This window comes from Macrotis lagotis, chromosome 8, assembly GCF_037893015.1.
Source record: "Macrotis lagotis isolate mMagLag1 chromosome 8, bilby.v1.9.chrom.fasta, whole genome shotgun sequence".
NCBI lineage: Eukaryota > Metazoa > Chordata > Mammalia > Peramelemorphia > Peramelidae > Macrotis > Macrotis lagotis.
The window spans coordinates 60329089-60347208 of record NC_133665.1 but is presented as its reverse complement, the minus strand read 5'-3'; the positions used below and the strand labels follow the sequence as shown (position 1 = coordinate 60347208).

The 18120-nt window shown below is 35.7% G+C and overlaps 1 protein-coding gene across 4 annotated transcripts in view; it reads right to left on the bottom strand.

Annotated features, from left to right (window-relative positions):
- Positions 1-18120, bottom strand: part of LOC141495671 (phospholipid-transporting ATPase ABCA3-like) — a 249062-nt gene that overhangs the window by 114255 nt on the left and 116687 nt on the right. For all 4 annotated transcript variants that reach the window (XM_074197271.1, XM_074197272.1, XM_074197273.1 and 1 more), the window contains exon 7: positions 2091-2234. In XM_074197271.1, coding sequence (XP_074053372.1) covers positions 2091-2234 — 144 coding nt within the window. The remainder of the gene's footprint in view (positions 1-2090; positions 2235-18120) is intronic.

The following is an 18120-nucleotide window of genomic DNA, read 5'->3' as shown; positions in this document are numbered from 1 at the left end:
TAAGAAACAAAAGAAAAAGAAAAAAAAAAGAAGAAAACTTGAAATATATTCCCAGAAAATAACTGGAAAATAGATCCAGAAGAGATAATTTAAGAATTATTGAACTACCTGAAAACTGTCAACTTTCATGATGTCATCTTTTCCTAGCTATGTGACCCTGAGTAAGTCACTTAACCCCATTGCCTTGCAAAAATCAACCCCCCCCAAAAGAAATAATTTTTCAAGTAATTATCAAGGAAAACTACCCTGATATTCGAGAACCAGAAGGGAAAATAGAAATTGAAAGAATCTGCTGAACACCTCCTGAAAGAGTTCCCAAAATGAAAACTAGGAATATTATAGCCAATTAGATCAAGGTAAAAATACTACAAGCAGTCAAAATTCAACAATTCAAATTTCATGGAGTCACAATCAGGAATATATAGACTTAGTAGCTTCTATATTTAAAGGATTAGAGGGCTTGGAATATGATATTCTAGAAGACAAAAGAGCTAGGATTACAATCAAGAATCAATTACCAGAAATGGATATTCAACAAAGTAGAGGACTTAAATCATAAGGGATTCAATAAGGTCAAACTGTTTATATTCCTAAATGGGAAAATGATATAATTTCTAAAAAATCATCATTAAGACAGGAGACAGAAAATAAACATAGAAAGCAGAAGTGTGAGTTGAATGTGTTGACATGATTATCTTTAAAAAGGGGGGGAAGTAAGAAGGAAGAACACAGTGAGATAAAGAGAAAATGACAGGTAGACTGCGATAAATTACCTAACATTGAAGGGGCCTAAAGGAAGTTTTACTGAGAAGAGATAATAGGTAAAGTGGTGGGGGGAGCACATAAACCTTACTCTCATCGAAATTGGCTCAAACATATTCAGTTGGGTGTAGGAATCTATCTTACTATACTGGAAAGTAGGAAAGGAAAGGGATTAATATGAGCTGATAGAAAGGAAGGCAATTTGGGGGAGATAAATGTCAGAATCAAAACACCATTGAGGATGAACAGGGTAAAATGAGAGAGCAGTAGGATAAACCAGGGGAAATCTTATCTATGCATTTTGGGAGCTGTAGTTGCCAGTTCTTATAATTTCATAAAGAGGAAATGTTCATGGAAAATAGCCTGGGGTTTTAATGTAAATTCTAGTTCCTTCTTGACTACTGTATTTTTGAAAAGTGCTTTCAACTTCACTATCCAATTGAATTGCTGTTAATTTTGATTTACAATATTCTTTTTTTTTTAGGTTTTTTTTGCAAGGCAGTGGGGGTTAAGTGGCTTCTCTAAGGCCACACAGCTAGGTGATTATTAAGTGTCTGAGGCCAGATTTGAACTCAGGTATTCCTGACTCCAGGGCCTGTGCTCTATCCACTACACCACCTAGCTGCCCCTGATTTACAATATTCTTAAAGGGAAATAAATAATTTAATTTACATAGCCAACTTTCAAACATTATAAAATAGAGGGGACCTATTATAATTATTTCTCACAAAATATTGCTTGGGGCACTGGTCTAATCTTACAGTTCTTAAGATGTGGTTCAAGGATCCTTGCGAGTCCCCAAGAGCTTTTTGGGAGGTTCTCAAAGTCAAAGATTTTCATAATAATATTATATTACATGCCTAATGAAATGCTCTCTGATTGAAATAGATATATTTGTGAGGCTAGATTTTTTTAATATATAGTTCAACTAAACCATTATATCAGAACACACTGAATGCAGAAGCAGATAAGAGAATTTAGCTCTCTTTATTAAGCCAGACATTAAAGAGACTGGATAATATATATAAAAACAATGCTATTCTTTTCATTTTATTTTTTGTTTCAAAAAGTTATTTTTACTAAAAGATGTTATTTATACTATTAAGATTAGTAAATAAATATTTTTTAAAATTTACTGGTTGTTAATTTCAAATATGGTAAAAATTTTAACCTTTAACCCACATAATAAACTAAATCTCTTCGTAGTCCTCAAAAATTTTATTAAGAAGGTAAAGCATCTCTGATGTAAAAAAAGTTTTTTGAGAAATGCTTATCTAAACCATGGCTGTATTCCTCATTCTTTTGAAAGTGGACCTATAAAACAGTACCTTAGACAGATTACAAATTCTTACTCCTGCAACCAAGTCTTTGGGTTCATCCTGAATATAGAAGCTTTTCTGATGTGATCTGCACTCTGAAATCAGCTCTTCTTTCCTTGGGTCTTGACTTGGCTTTCCAGTCCAATAGGAAGACTAGAAAGGAAATTTCAAAATGAATTACCAAGTTCGAATTATACTATAGGTTGAATCTCTTAAAATATTCTGTTTCTATGAAATAATGTTTAAATCATATTTTAGCAAACTGAATTCATGTTCTTTCATTAATTCACCTTATAATTTTAAAGATGAATTCCCACGGAAGAAAAAATGGATGATATAATAAAAATTAAAAAATAAGCATTCAACTCATATTAAAAAATTAATACCACAACATACTAGGACTCATTCAAGAAATTATTCAACATGACTAAGTTGCATTTATGCCACAGATGCAGGGATAGTTCACCATTTTAAAAAACAGCTGACAATTATTAATCATAATAAATATAAAATATAATAATCAATAAATATATAAAAAATAAAGATGTAGGAAATTTTTTTCAAAAAGTACAACCCATATTTGTTTTTAGTATAATAAGAAGTAGTTACCTAAACCTAAAAGCAAGCATCATATGCAATGGGAATAAACTAAATACTTTGCCAATAGTTGTAGGAGCAAAGCAAGAATATCCACTGTCCCCTCTATTATTTTATATAAATCTTAAAACGCTAGCCACAGCAATTAGACACTAAAGACATAAAGATAAATAAAGAGGAGATAAAAACCCTCTTTGTTGAAAATACAGTGGTTTAATTACTTGTACAAAAATATTTATAGCAGCCCTGTTTGTGGTGGCAAAGAATTGGAAATCAAGTAAATGTCCTTCAACTGGGGAATGGCGTAGCAAACTGTGGTATATGTATGTCATGGAACACTATTTTTTCTATTAGAAACAAGGAGGGACGGGATTTCAGGGAAGCCTGGAGGGATTTGCATGAACTGATGCTGAGTGAGATGAGCAGAACCAGAAAAACACTGTACACCCTAACAGCAACATGGGAGTGATGTTCAACCTTGAAGGACTTGTTCATTCCATCAGTGCAACAGTCGGGAACAATATTGGGCTGTCTGCAAAGGAGAGTGCTATCTGTATCCAGATAAGGAGCTGTGGAGCTTGAACAAAGTGCAAGGACTATTCCCTTTAATTTAGAAAAAAACGATATCTTATTGTCTGATCTTGTTACCTCTTAGACTTCTCTTCTTTAAGGATATGATTTCTCTCTCATCACACCCAATTGGATCAAGGTACAACATGGAAACAAAGTAAAGACTGACAGAGTGCTTTCCATAGGGGTGGGGTGGGGGGAAGGAAGCAAGATTGGGGGGAAAATTGTAAAACTTAAATAATATCTTTAATAAAAATAAATTTTAAAAAAGCAAAAAAAAAAAATACAGTGGTTTACTTAGAATGTCCTAGGGAATTAGCAAAGTTACTAAATGACACAATTAAAAACAAAATTTAAGGCTATAAAATAAACCTTCAAAATCTATAACAACAACAAAATCCAAGAAGCAATATGAGGAGGGCAATTCCCATTCCAAGAATCTATAAAATGCATAAAATATCTGGGGAACAATCTGCCAAAACATACAAAAACACATATGTATAGTTTCAATTACAAAGTGAACCTCTAAAAAATAAATAATAAATACTTGAAGGAGTATTCATTACTGTGGTAATTCATGACAATATAATAAAAATAACCAATAAAATTAATTTATATTTTATTGTTATACTAATTAAATTATGAAACAGATACTTTAAAGAAATTGAGAACAAAATAAAAAATACACCTGGGAAAATAAAGCATCTAGAATATAAAGTGAAATAAAGGGGGAATAGACTTCAAACTAAATTACAAAACAGTAGTCATCAAACCATCAAGAAACAGTTGAAAAAATAGAGAGGGAGGTAGATCAACGGAAGAAACTAGACAAAGGGGAAATCAGAAAAAATGGAACTTAAAAAGAAAATGCCTTATAAAAGGGGAAAACATAAATTACTTATGGATTTGATAAAAACTTCTGGGAAATTAGAAATTGGGAAATTTCTGACAGAAATTAGGTTTGGACCATAACTTTTCACCATATTCTACAATACATTCTTTTTTTTCACTTTATTTTTTATTTTTATTAAAGATATTATTTGAGTTTTACAATTTTCCCCCAATCTTGCTTCCCTCCCCCCACCCCCAGCCCACAGATAGCACTCCGTCAGTCTTTACTTTGTTTCCATGTTTTACCTTGATCCAATTTGGGTGTGATGAGAGAGAAATCATATCCTTAAAGAAAACAGAATTCTCAGAGGTAACAAGATCAGACAATAAGATATCTGGGTTTTTTTTTCCAAATTAAAGGGAATAGTCCTTGTACTTTGTTCAAACTCCACAGCTCCTTATCTGAATACAGATGGTACTCTCCTTTGCAGACAGCCCAAAATTGTTCCCAATTGTTGCACTGATGTAATGAGCAAGTCCTTCAAGGTTGAACATCACTCCCATGTTGCTGTTAGGGTGTACAGTGTTTTTCTGGTTCTGCTCATCTCACTCAGCATCAGTTCATGCAAATCCCTCCAGGTTTCCCTGAAATCCTGTCCCTCCTGGTTTCTAATAGAACAGTAGTGTTCCATGACATACATATACCACAGTTTGCTAAGCCATTCCCCAATTGAAAGGCATTTAATTGATTTCCAATTCTTTGCCACCACAAACAGGGCTGTTATAAATATTTTTGTACAAGTGAAGTGATGTTTTTACCCTTTTTACTCATCTCTTCAGGGTATAGACCCAGTAGTGGTATTGCTGGGTCAAAGGGTATGCACATTTTTGTTGCCCTTTGGGCATAGTTCCAAATAGCTCTCCAGAAGGGTTGGATGAGTTCACAGCTCCACCAACAGTGTAATAGTGTCCCAGATTTCCCACATCCCTTCCAACAATGATCATTATCCTTCCTGGTCATACTGGCCAATCTGAGAGGTGTGAGGTGGTACCTCAGTGAAGCTTTAATTTGCATTTCTCTAATAATTAATGATTTGGAGCATTTTTTGATATGGCTGTGAATTGCTTTGATCTCCTCATCTGTAAATTGCCTTTGCATATCCTTTGACCATTTGTCAATTGGGGAATGGCTTTTTGTTTTAAAAATATGACTCAGTTCTCTATATATTTTAGAAATGAGTCCTTTGTCAGAATCATTAGTTGTAAAGATTGTTTCCCAATTTATTACTTTTCTTTTGATCTTGATTACATTGGTTTTATCTGTGCAAAAGCTTTTTAATTTAATGTAATCGAAATCATCTAACTGGTTTTTGGTGATGTTCTCCAACTCTTCCCTAGTCATAAACTGTTCCCCTTTCCATAGATCTGACAGGTAGACTAGTCCTTGATCTTCTAATTTGTTTATAGTATTGTCTTTTATGTCTATGTCCTGTAACTATTTGGATCTTATCTTGGTAAAGGGTGTGAGGTGTTGGTCTAAGTTTCTTCCATACTAACTTCCAATTATCCCAGCAGTTTTTATCAAAGAGGGAGTTTTTATCTCAATGGCAGGACTCTTTGGGTTTATCAAACAGCAGATTACTATAATCCTCTCCTGCTTTTACACCTAGTCTATTCCACTGGTCCACCACTCTATTTCTTAACCAATACCAAACAGTTTTGGTGACTGATGCTTTATAATATAATTTTAGATCGGGTAGAGCTAAGCCACCTTCATTTGCATTTTTTTTCATTAAGCTCCTGGCAATTCTTGGCTTTTTATTTCTCCATGTGAATTTACTTACAATTTTTTCTAACTCATTAAAGTAATTTTTTGGAATTTTGATTGGTAGGGCACTAAACAGATAGTTTAGTTTTGGTAGAATTGTCATTTTTATTATATTAGCTCTCCCTATCCATGAGCAGTTGATATTTGCCCAGTTATTTAAATCTGATTTCATTTGTGGGAGAAGTGTTTTATAATTGTTTTCAAAAAAGATTCTGAGTCTGTCTTGGCAAATAGACTCCCAAATATTTTACACTGTCTGAGGTTACTTTGAATGGGATTTTTCTTTCTAGCTCTTCCTGCTGTTTCTTGCTAGACATATATAGAAAAGTTGAGGATTTATGAGGGTTTATTTTATAACCTGCAAATTTGCTAAAATTGCTAATTGTTTCTAGTAGTTTTTTAGATGATTTCTTGGGATTTTCTAGGTAGACCATCATGTCATCTGCGAAGAGTCAGAGTTTTGTCTCTTCGTTCCCAATTCTAATTCCTTCAATTTCTTTTTCTTCTCTATAATGGACACCCTTGACCCCTGATCTTATTGGGAATGCCTCTAGCCTCTCCCCATTGAATATAATGCTTGTTGATGGTTTCAGATAGATATTTTAAGGAACAGTCCATTTATTCCTACACTCTCTAGTGTTTTTAATAGGAATGGATGCTGTATTTTGTCAAAAGCTTTTTCAGAATCTATTGATATGATCATGAATAAATCCTACTTGATCATAATGTATTATCCTAGTGATGACTTGTTGTAGTTGTTTTGCTAAGATTTTATTTAGGATTTTTGCATCTATATTCATCAGGGAAATAGGTCTATAATTTTCTTTTTCTGTTTTAACTCTTCCTGGTTTAGGTAACAGTACCATGTTGGTCTCAAAGAAAGAGTTAGGCAGAGTTCCATCTTTCCCTATTTTTCCAAAGAATTTATATAGGATTGGAACCAATTGTTCCTTAAATGTTTGGTAGAATTCACTTGTGAATCCATCTGGCCCTGGAGATTTTTTTTAGGGAGTTCAATAATGGCTTGTTGAATTTCTTTTTCTGAGATAGGGTTGTTTAGGTATTTAATCTCTTCTTCATTTAACCTGGGCAACTTATATTTTTGTAAATATTCATCCATTTCACTTAGATTATCAAATTTATTGGCATAGAGTTGGGCAAAATAATTTCAAATTATTACTTTAATTTCCTCCTCATTGGTGGTGAGTTCACCTTTTTCATTTATAATACTACCAATGTGGGTTTCTTCTTTCTTTTTTTTAATCAAATTGACCAGAGGTTTATCAATTTTATTGGTTTTTTCATAATACCAACTTTTGGTTTTATTTATTAATTCAATAGTTTTTTTGCTTTCAATTTTATTAATTTCTTTAATTTTTAGAATTTCTAATTTGGTATTTGATTGGGGATTTTTGATTTGTTCTTTCTCTAATTTTTTTAGTTGCATGTTTAGTTCATTGATTTCCTCTTTCTTCAATTTATTCATATAAGCATTTAGAGCTATAATATATTGCCTGAGAGTTGCTTTGAATGAATGCCATAGGTTTTGGTATGTTGTTTCATCATTATCATTATCTAGGATAAAATGGTTAATTCTTTCTATAATTTGTTTTTCGGTCCACTCATTTTTTAAAATGAGGTTATTCAGCTTCCAATTTGTTCTGAGTCTATATCTCCTTGGCCCAGTATTGCATGACTTTTATTGTTTTGTGATCTGAGAAAGATGTATTCACTATTTCTGCCTTTCTGCAGTTGATCATTAGGTTTTTATGTCTTAGTACATGGTCAATTTTTGTATAAGTTCCATGTACTACCATGAAAAAGGTATATTCCTTCCTATCCCCATTCAGTTTCCTCCATAAGTCTACCATATCTAATTTTTCTAACAATCTATTTACCTCCCTAATTTCTTTCTTGTTTGTTTTATGATTTGATTTATCTAGATCTGATAGTGGGAGGTTGAGGTCTCCCACTAGTAGAGTTTTGCTGTCTATGTCTCCCTGTAATTCTTTCAGCTTCTCCTCTAAGAATTTGGGTGCTGTCCCACTGGGTGCATATATATTCAATATTGAAATGACTTTATTGTCTATGGTACCTTTTAGGAGGATGAAGTTTCCTTCCTTATCTCTTTTAAGGTTATCTATTTTTGCTGCTGCTTTATCTGAGATAAGGATTGCCACCCCTGCTTTTTTTACTTCAGCTGAGGCAAAATATATTTTGCTCCAACCTTTTACCTTTACTCTATATGTATCTCTTTGCTTCAAATTACTTTCTTGTAAGCAGCATATTGTAGGATTCTGGTTTTTAATCCACTCTGCTATTTGCTTACGTTTTAAGGGAGAGTTCATCCCATTCACATTCAAATTTATGATTACTAATTCTTTATTGCCCTCTGTGCTATCTTCCCTCTGTTTGTATTTTTCCCCCTTTCCCCCCTTTTATCCATATTCCCCAATATTTTGTTTTTGAATACCACCCCCTTCAGTGTGTTTGCCCTCCTGTATCACACCCTCCACTTTCTTTCCCCTTTCCCTTTTTCCCTTTTGCCTTCCCTTCCTTTTGTTATTTCCCCTTATTTCCCCCACTCCCCTTCCTTTTCTCCGCCCCCCCCTCCCCTTTTCCCCTTTTAATACTTGAAAGGTTAGATGTTTTATAAGTTAACTGAGTATGTGTAGGTTGACTTTTGGCCAAGTCTGATGAGAAGAAGGTTCAGGTGTTTCTCCTCTGCTCCCTTCTTCCCTTCTATTACCATAAGTTTTTTGTACCTCTTAGTGTAATGAGATTTGTCCCATTCAATCCCCTCCCTCCTCCCGTCTCTTTCCTGTTCCCCTTTTTAGGGAGGTAGTGTATTTTTTTAGATCATTCTATCTAAGTCATAGAAAATTCTGAGTGTCTGTCCCTTCTAGTTCAGTATATTCTATTGAATAGAGTCAAAATTCCTGAGAGTTATTAGAGTCTTTCTCCCAAGTGGGTTAAAGCCAGTTACATCCCATTAGATAGCAGTCTCATGGACAGGTCATGGATGTCCATCATTTCTGGCTAGGTATATTCTCTCTGTTAAGAGTTACATTTCTCAGGATTTATGAGAGTCTCTTTCCTCCCCCCCCCCCCCATGCTAGGATATAGCCAGTTTCAACTTACTGGATTGCATTTTTTTCCTTTTACCGCCCCCCCCCCCCCGTTTTTCTTTTCTTTTTAACCTTTTCATGTGTCTCTTGAACCTCCTGTTTGATGTCCAAATTTTCTGTTTAGCTCTGGTCTTTTCATCAGAAATTTTTGGAATTCTTCCATTTTGTTAAATGTATATCTTTTTCCCTGGAGGAGAAGGCTCAGCTTTGCAGGAAAGTAGATTCTTGGCTGCATTCCAAGCTCCCGTGCTCTTCGAAATATCTCGTTCCAGGCTCTTTGATCCCTTAAAGTTGATGCAGCCAGGTCCTGCATGATCCTTACTGTGGATCCTTGATATTTAAATTGTTTCTTTCTGGCTGCTTGCAGGATTTTCTCTTTTATCTGATAGTTCTGGAGTTTGGCCACAACATTCCTTGGTGTTTTCATTTTAGTATCTTTTCCTGGTGGTGATCGATGTACTCTTTCAATAACTACTTTGCCCTCCGATTCCATGATATCAGGGCAGTTTTCCATCACTAGATCCTATAATATTAAGTCCAGGCTTTTTCCTCTCTTCAATGTTTTCAGGAAGTCCTATAATTTTCAGGTTGCCCCTCCTCGATCTATTCTCGAGGTCAGTAGTTTTGTTGATGAGGCATTTTACATTTGCTTCTATTTTTTCTATTTTTCTATTTTGTTTAACTGACTCTTGCTGTCTCATGGAGTCATTAGTTTCTGTAGACTCCATTATTTTGGGGGGTGAGGAGTTTTCTTCATTAACCTTTTGCAACACCTTTTCCTTTTTTCTTTTTTTTTTTAAGATTTTTGCAAGGCAAATGTGGTTAAGTGGCTTGCCCAAGGCCACACAGCTAGGTAATTATTAAGTGTCTGCTACCAGATTTCAACCCAGGTACTCCTGACTCCAAGGCCAGTGCTTTATCCACTACCCACCTAGCCCCCTCCCCTGCAACTCCTTTTCCAATTGGTCAATTCTACTTTTGAAAGAGCTTTCCATTTGACCAATTGAAGTTTTTAGAGAATTAATTTCATTTTGCATTTGCTCGTTTGAGGATCTGAGAGAATTATTCTCATTTTGTAATTGTCCAATTGATGATCTGAGAGATTTATTCTCCTTTTGTGTTTGTCCAATTGTACTTTCTAAGGTATTAATTGTCTCTCCCAAATTTTTAAGCTCCTTCCTTATTTCTTCAAGGAAGTCTTTCTGTGCTGTCCACCAGATTGTATTCTCCTCAGAGGTTCCAGGTCTCTCTGAGTTGGGGTCTTTCCCTTCCAGGAATTTTTCTATGAATCCACCTTTCCGCTGACCCTTCTTCATTATGCTAAGACCTTGAGTTGGGGGGGGGGGGGCTGGTTCACCTGGGCTTGAGATCGCTAAAGGCTTTACTGAGTGCAGTTTCTCTGGATGGCCAGTAGGAGGTGCTGGTTGCCCTCTCTGGGGTGTCTGTGACCTTGGTTGGGAGGCCTTCTCCCTTTGCCAGAAGGCAGGAGTTGGAACTATTGAATTCTTTTGCCTTCAATCAATGGTGGGCTTTACCCTGGCCTGAGGTGATTCCTCAGCTGGGCTGATTCTTCTGCTCACACACCTGGGCCTGAGGCAAAAGTAATTTGCCTTTGTTTGAGTAGAGGCCTCTGTGCAATGGAGGTGTGCCCACAGAGTTTCTCAGACCCAAGAAGCCCAGGGATGGTGTCTGCTGTTCTCCTGCACCAGAACTCTTTCCCCAACCTGGTCCCCGAGCTCCAGGGGGACAGCACCAACACCAGCACCTCTGCTTCCCTGCGGACCCAAGCCCCTTTTGTCCAGCCACACTGCTGATCCAGCAGGTACGGCTCTCCGGCCCTCAGACTCCCGGTTCCAATTCAGCTGTTAATCTGGCTGATCCCAGGCTGTGCCTCCCTCGGAGCCCAGCCTCACCCGTTGGTACTCAGCCAAGGCTGCTGCGGGAGACAAATCCTGAGGTAGATCTTCCTCTCCTGGCTTTTCTTTCTGGGTTTCCTGGTTCGGCTTACTTTTAAGAGGTTTGTTTCATGTGATAGATGGGGAAGAGATCAGGAGACTTTAGAACTGTGCCTGTCTTCTCTCCTCCATCTTGGCCGGAAGTGCCTACAATGCATTCTAAATGTATATATGACCTTAATATTAAATATTCTATCATAAAAAATTAGATGAGAGGAACCAATTGGCCTGTACCAAAGAATATTCACTTCTACAAGATATATTAAAATATTAAACAGACTGAATAATAAAGTCGCAGCCCAAGCCTCCACAAAGTGATAGCCAAAAGCTTGAGGTCAAGCCAGAAAATCTTTCTCCATACAGTACAACACAGAAGCCTACTAGTATGTGACCTTGAGGTGAGTGGGAGAATCTAAAGAGTCTGGAGCCTGAATCAGATGTCAGTAGCATAATAGGTTCCAAAGTCCATGGAGCACAGATCATGAGGAAAAACAAGTACAGTTTTTCTTTCAAATCTGACCAATAAAGCTGTCTTCTTATGAAGCAGAACTCAGAAAAAGAAGCCTAGATAATAGAGATCAGAAATATACAAGTCACTTCCATTCCTGACTATCTTTATGGAATTCAACTGACCTGGTTCTTATCAGCTACATTCTTGAATATTGAAAGAACTATAGATGTCATCATAAAGCTATTTTCACTGATATCTGAAAGATGGAAGATAGTGGAAGAGGTTACCACTAGACTAAAGAAGAAAAAATATTGACTTTTTTCTTTAAATGTAATCTGTAAATTTTAAGTCTTTGAACTCAACTCAATGATCTGTCAGTATTCCAGAACATATTAGACATTAAGTGAATATCTAAAGAGAAATATCTATAATCATAAAACCAGAATGACTTCACGAATGGCTAATGACAATTGAGTAGAGAATTGCAAATTAAAATAACTCTGAAGTGTTACCTCACACCTATTGGATTGGTCAATATGACTAAATAGGAAACTGAGCATTGCTGCAGAGGAAACAGGAAAACTAGGACATTAATGTATTGTTGGTGGAGTTGTGAGCTGATCTTACCTTTCTGATGAGTAATTTGGAAATCTATCCAAAGGACAATAAAACTATGCATACCCTTTGATTTTACTACTAGTAGATCACAAAGAGATCACAAAAAAGTGCAGAAACACTACATGTACCAAAATATTTATAGAATCTTTTTCTTTGTAGTGTCAAAGAACTGGAAACTGCGGGGATGCCCATCAATTGGGGAATGGCTGAACCAAATGTGGTATACAAATGTGATGAAACACTATTGTTCTATAAGAAATGACTTCTGAATAGCTTGGAAAAACTAGCATGAACTAATGCTGAGTGAAGTGAGCAGAACCAGAAGAATATTATACATTGTGTGATGATCAACTATGATGGACTTACTCATCTCAGCAGACAATAATTTAAAATAATTCTAAAAGACTTGTGATGGAAAATATCATCCATATCTAGAGAAGGAGCTATGGAGAATAAATGCAGACCAAAGCTTAACTATCTTCAATTTTTAAAAGATGTTCCCCCCCTCAAGGTTTTTTTAATCTTTTATATTAAAAATATAAATAATTATAAGCACACCTACACATACATATATTTGATTGTTATCTATTGGGGGAGGGGGAAGAAAGGAAGAAAAATGTGAAACTCAAAAAGCTGATTGTTGAAAACTATCTTTGCATGTAGTTGAAAAATTATTTTTAAAATATTAAGACTAACTAACAAGGGGCAGCTAGGTGACACAGTGCATAGAGCACTGGTCCTACAGTCAGGAGTACCTGAGTTCAGATCCGGTCTCAGACACTTAATACTTACCTAGCTGTGTGGCCTTGGGCAAGCCACTTAACCCCATTGCCTTGCAAAAAAACAAATTTAGCTTATTTTCTCCTTTGATTACAAAATTGTTGTTGTTCAGTTATTTCAGTTATTCCTAACTGACCCCTTGTAGGATTTTCCTGACAAATATATTGGAAGGGTTTTGCCATTTCCTTCTCCAGCTCAATTTAAAGATGAGAAAATTGAGGCAAATAGGATGAAGTGACTTGCCCAGGGTCACACAACTCCTAAGTATATGAGACAGCGCCCTTTCCACTGCCCATTTCATGTTACTAAATTGTTAAATTAGAAGGATTATACAGATATTTTAACTATTTTTTTTTAGGTTTTTGCAAGGCAAATGGGTCCATGCCATAGTTTTGGCAGTGTCCAAGGAGATCAAACTCTAGGGTGTGTACTAACAACAGAGCAGCAGAGCCCTATGCATGGCAAGCTGACATTGTCCTAGTGTTACCGCTAAAGCCAATCACATCAAACTCATGAGTAGCTCATAATTCAAAGAGGAAAGACTGTTAACCCATCAACAGACAGGTCAGGATGCAATCTATTGTTGCATTGTCATCAGATAACACATGTTGGTGCTTATCTAGCACTTATATACTGTGGCACCTCACTAATTTGAGAGGAATCAATCATTTAGGCCAAGAGACTCCTGAAGCACAGCCAGACCAACTCTGATAGTGCTGTTTCCTATAAATCAGGTTCTGGGATGGAACAATTCTGGTAAAGGCAAGTGAGGAGGATGTCTTGCACAGCATAGCTCCCCCCACTATAATAAACATAGTTGTGCAACTCACACTTCCAATAATTTGATTGGTTGGTGGGTTCATCTTTAATATCAAAGAACTAGCAGTAAGAGCACAGCAGTGTTTAATAGGACTCTTGCTTCATTTAGATCTTCCTCCTTCATTTGTACTGTTTTGATCTCTCCCTTCTCCTGTGGTCTCTTTTTGCTGAGAATATAGGAGTTATCTTCCCTTTGTTGTTCATGCACATACTTGAATAGTGAAAATCACATTTTTTCTCTCCATTCTCCACTGTTCCTCTCCATATTTATCAAACTGAGTCAATTAGCATTTATGAAGCACTTATATTCAGGCAAAAAAAATACTCAAGGTCAAAAGAGTTATAATATGTAAACAATTATATACCAATTATATAAAAAGCATTCTTATATAAGGTAGAATTTTAGCTAAGAGTTGAAATAAGCAAGGCAGAAATAAGGGAAAGCATTCCAAACATGGAAGTCAGCCAGTGCAAATACACTGGAGATGGGTCTGTCTTGTATGAGGAACAGCAAAAAAGTCTGGTATCTGTCACTAGACCACCAAGTAAATGGAGGAGGGAAAGTAAGATATAAAAAGACTAGAAGATGGAAGGGGGCAGGTAATGAAAGACTTTAAAAACCAAACAGAAAGGGAGTCAGTGTTTAATAAATAAGAGAAGTGACTTGATTAGATTAGACCTGTATTTTGACAACTGAGTGGAAAACTGAAATGGGGGAAGACTTGAGACAGGAGCATATGTCAGAAGGTCCTTGCAATAGTCCATGTGCAAGATGACAAGTGTCTGCACCAGTGTAATTGTAGTGTCAAAAGGAAAGAAGTCAGTGTAGATTCAACCATTTATCATTTCTTTTATCACAGTAATATTCCATTACATTTATGTACCATAAATAGTTAGCCATTACCCAATTAATGAACATTTACTTTATTTACAATTCTCAGCTGTCACAAAAGCCTGCCTTCTGTGGGGGAAGGGGGGGGAGGAAGGGGGTGAAGTGTAAAATTCAAAACCTTACCAAAAAATGACAGGTAGAAACTACTATCAGAGATCTAGGATCCATAAGTTGTCTCTATGTGTCCTGTCTTCATGATTAATATGTTTTACTTGCTAGTGAAACTATTTTCTTTTTTTTTTTAGTTTGGTTTTTTTTGGGGTTTTTTGCAAGGCAATGGGGTTAAGTGGCTTGCCCAAGGCCACACAGCTAGGTAATTATTAAGTGTCTGAGGTCACATTTGAACTCAGCTACTCCTGACTCCAGGGCTGGTGCTCTATCCACTGCGCCACCTAGCTGCCCCAAACCTATTTTCATTTAATATTACTTTTTCTTTAGTTCTTTCTTTTCTCTCTGGTTTTAAAGATCAGAGAAGATGAAAGAGAAGATCTTTGGATTTGACAATTAAGAAGCCACTAGTGGTGATCTCATCTTCATTTGTATAAGGATGAATTTTTCCTTAAGTAACTGGCATAGCAGTTTTAATATTAAATAGGATAATTATTTACAGAAGTACCATGATTACACTACTCTATATAGCAACAGATCATGGTGCCGACAACAACTACTATATCTATTCTTTTTCTTCTTCTATGGTTAATGGACATAACAATTCAACTCTACTCACTAAATGACTTTAACAAACTAGCATATACTCCACTCTCAGCATATGTTTGAGCATCAAGTTCAACAGATAGTATGGCTGTTTAATGGAATATTCATACTTGACACAGTTTAAGAATGTTGTGGCAGCACTTGAAGTTTGTAGGTTTTAGCCAGATTCCATTGTTTGGATGGCATTGGGGTTTCATAGAATATGCAAACAAAGCTATATTGATGTGGTAGTATTAAAGATGCTTCCTTGGTGACCTGTGCATTTTTTCTCCTAAAAAGGAAGGCATTTCTGTCAGAGGATTATCATGTGGCAACTTAATAGTCTATTATAATAAAAATGAGCATTTTGACAAGGTGATCTCAGAATCACCTGTTATGATTTTTCTTCATAGCCAATTTCTGATGGTGAACATAGTCTCCAATTTTTCCAAAAGGTGTTGTCAGGATTGCCAGATCAAACACCAGGCTATTACATTTACAGATTTCTTAAGTTTTGAAGAATAACTATATACTAAGTGGACACCCTTCTTTGGTTCCATATCATGCTTTTTTTTTAGGTTTTTGCAAGGCAAATGGGGTTAAGTGGCTTGTCCAAGGCCACACAGCTAGGTAATTATTAAGTGTCTGAGACCAGATTTGAACCCAGGTACTCCTGACTCCAGGGCCGGTGCTTTATCCACTACACCACCTAGCCACCCCATATCATGCTTTTTCTAATGGTGGTCAGATGTTAGTTTCAAAATTTGTGTATAAACTATACCATGTAAGTAACAAACCTATGCCTTTGCACCTAATATTCTTTGCTGCTAGATCAATGAAAAAGCAATGAACATCTGGCAATTTGAGCTCAAAGTAAATTGTCAAAGTAGGTCAAAAGGTGAAGCAAAGCAATTTATTAATGACTAATCAAAGGAAGGAGTTTCAATGTGATTTTATACATGAGGTTTTTTTTTAAGTCAAATGGGGTTAAGTGGCTTGCCCAAGGCCACACAGCTAGGTAATTATTAAGTGTCTGAGACCAGATTTGAACCCAGGTACTCCTAACTCCAAGTCTGGTGCTTTATCCACTACACCACCTAGCCACCCCAGTACATGAGGTTTTAAAAGACCTTGTTAGTATTTTCAATAAGAACAACTGTGATGAGTGAATTTATAACTGAGGAAATAAAATCCAAGCTATGTGATTTATTTGAAAGGCATGCAGCTGCAGAATAAATCAGATCCACGTCCCCTTAGTAAGGATGAAGACCTTAAATACAGATTTTGCATAGCTTTTATACATTAAAAGAAAACAAAATAGTATACTAAATAGGATGGACAAATGATGTAATTTGATGTTAAGTTTGATGTAATCAAATTTTAGACTTTCTGAGTTGGGAGGGGGTGAGCAAGCAGGTAAAATTCCTTGAAATCAGATGATTTGGGAATCTTTCAAAATAGAGATTATTCACAAAATGAAATAAATCTGGTTCTCACACAAGAATGGCAGCAAAGAAAGGTTCAATTTTATAAAAGAAAGTCCACTTATGACTTTAAAATTTGATCTCTTAGTCTATAAAGTAAAATACTGAAGAGAATTGAAGAGTTAAAAGCAAAGGTGGAATCCCTTTCTTTTGGAATTCCAGATGAATTCCTATGATTAATAACTAGGGAACTAATGAAAAAAACCTGTCATTGCATCACAAAGACATTCCTGTGAAAATGAATCAAAGGAAAAACTGAATCAGCAGAAAGAAGCATACAAATCCTATTTGGTTGCTTCCATCACTGATACTATCATTTAAAAAGACTGAAAATAACCATCAATCATTGGCTAAGAACTCATAAGGATTAAACTAAGTGTTATACTTAGGTATTATACTAATTCTAGGAAGGTAAAAGTTTTAAAGGAAAGCCTATATCAACTCAGTTAAATCCAAAAACAGAGAAGGTATTTAAATTAAATTTATTGCATTTTATCTTTAAAATTATATTGTTAATGAAATTTTATATCTAACCTAAAAAACACTAGAACATGAAAAAGCTTCCCTAGGCCAACCCAGTTAGACCTTGTTCTGCTCTCATGCTCCGTGCTAAGACAGGTATTAATGACAGTTTTTGCTTACCGAACCCTGAATCCTTCCTGGTTTTCCCATGCTATTGTGTCCCACTCTGACCTATAGTCAAATAACCATAATAACCCATATGCTTTTGGATTATATCTTAGTTCTGTGCTGCATTATATGATGCATATTTATATAGTGAATTCTTCTTGTGCCCTATAATGTAGGCTACCTTCCTAGGATATATAATGTTATCATGAAAAAAGTTCCATGTATTTGACTTTTTCCTACATGTTTAGGGACTTTTGGTGAGGACATACTACAACAAAATGAATCTAAAGTTGTGGTTGAGGGAGTCAGCCTGTTAAGGATCTTTCCTTGATTTTGGAGAATCATGATCAAGTTCAGGGTGTCCAGGGATCAATTTCAGTGCTTTGAAAATTAGAACATTCAATGAGAAGGTGAACTCTTTCCAATTTCAAGGGTTGAAATGTTTTTTATTCTTATGAAAAGTCTATAATTCCATGATCATTGAAACTATAATTTATCAAAGGGATAAGATTTGTCTTGAATCACAAGAGCGCAGCATCTTCCATAATGCTACCATGGCTAAGGAAATGTCTCCAGAATGATTAGACAAAGCTTATCCCATAATAAAGTTGGGCATTAATCAAAATAAAAGTGAATCATAGGAAAATTCAAGAGCTTTGGGATACAGGGGGGATCAATTAGAAGAGGCCACCAAAAAAACTCTGAGGTCAAAGTTTTATTTTAGACTATCCTACAATATTTACATTCCACTAGGAAAATTAAA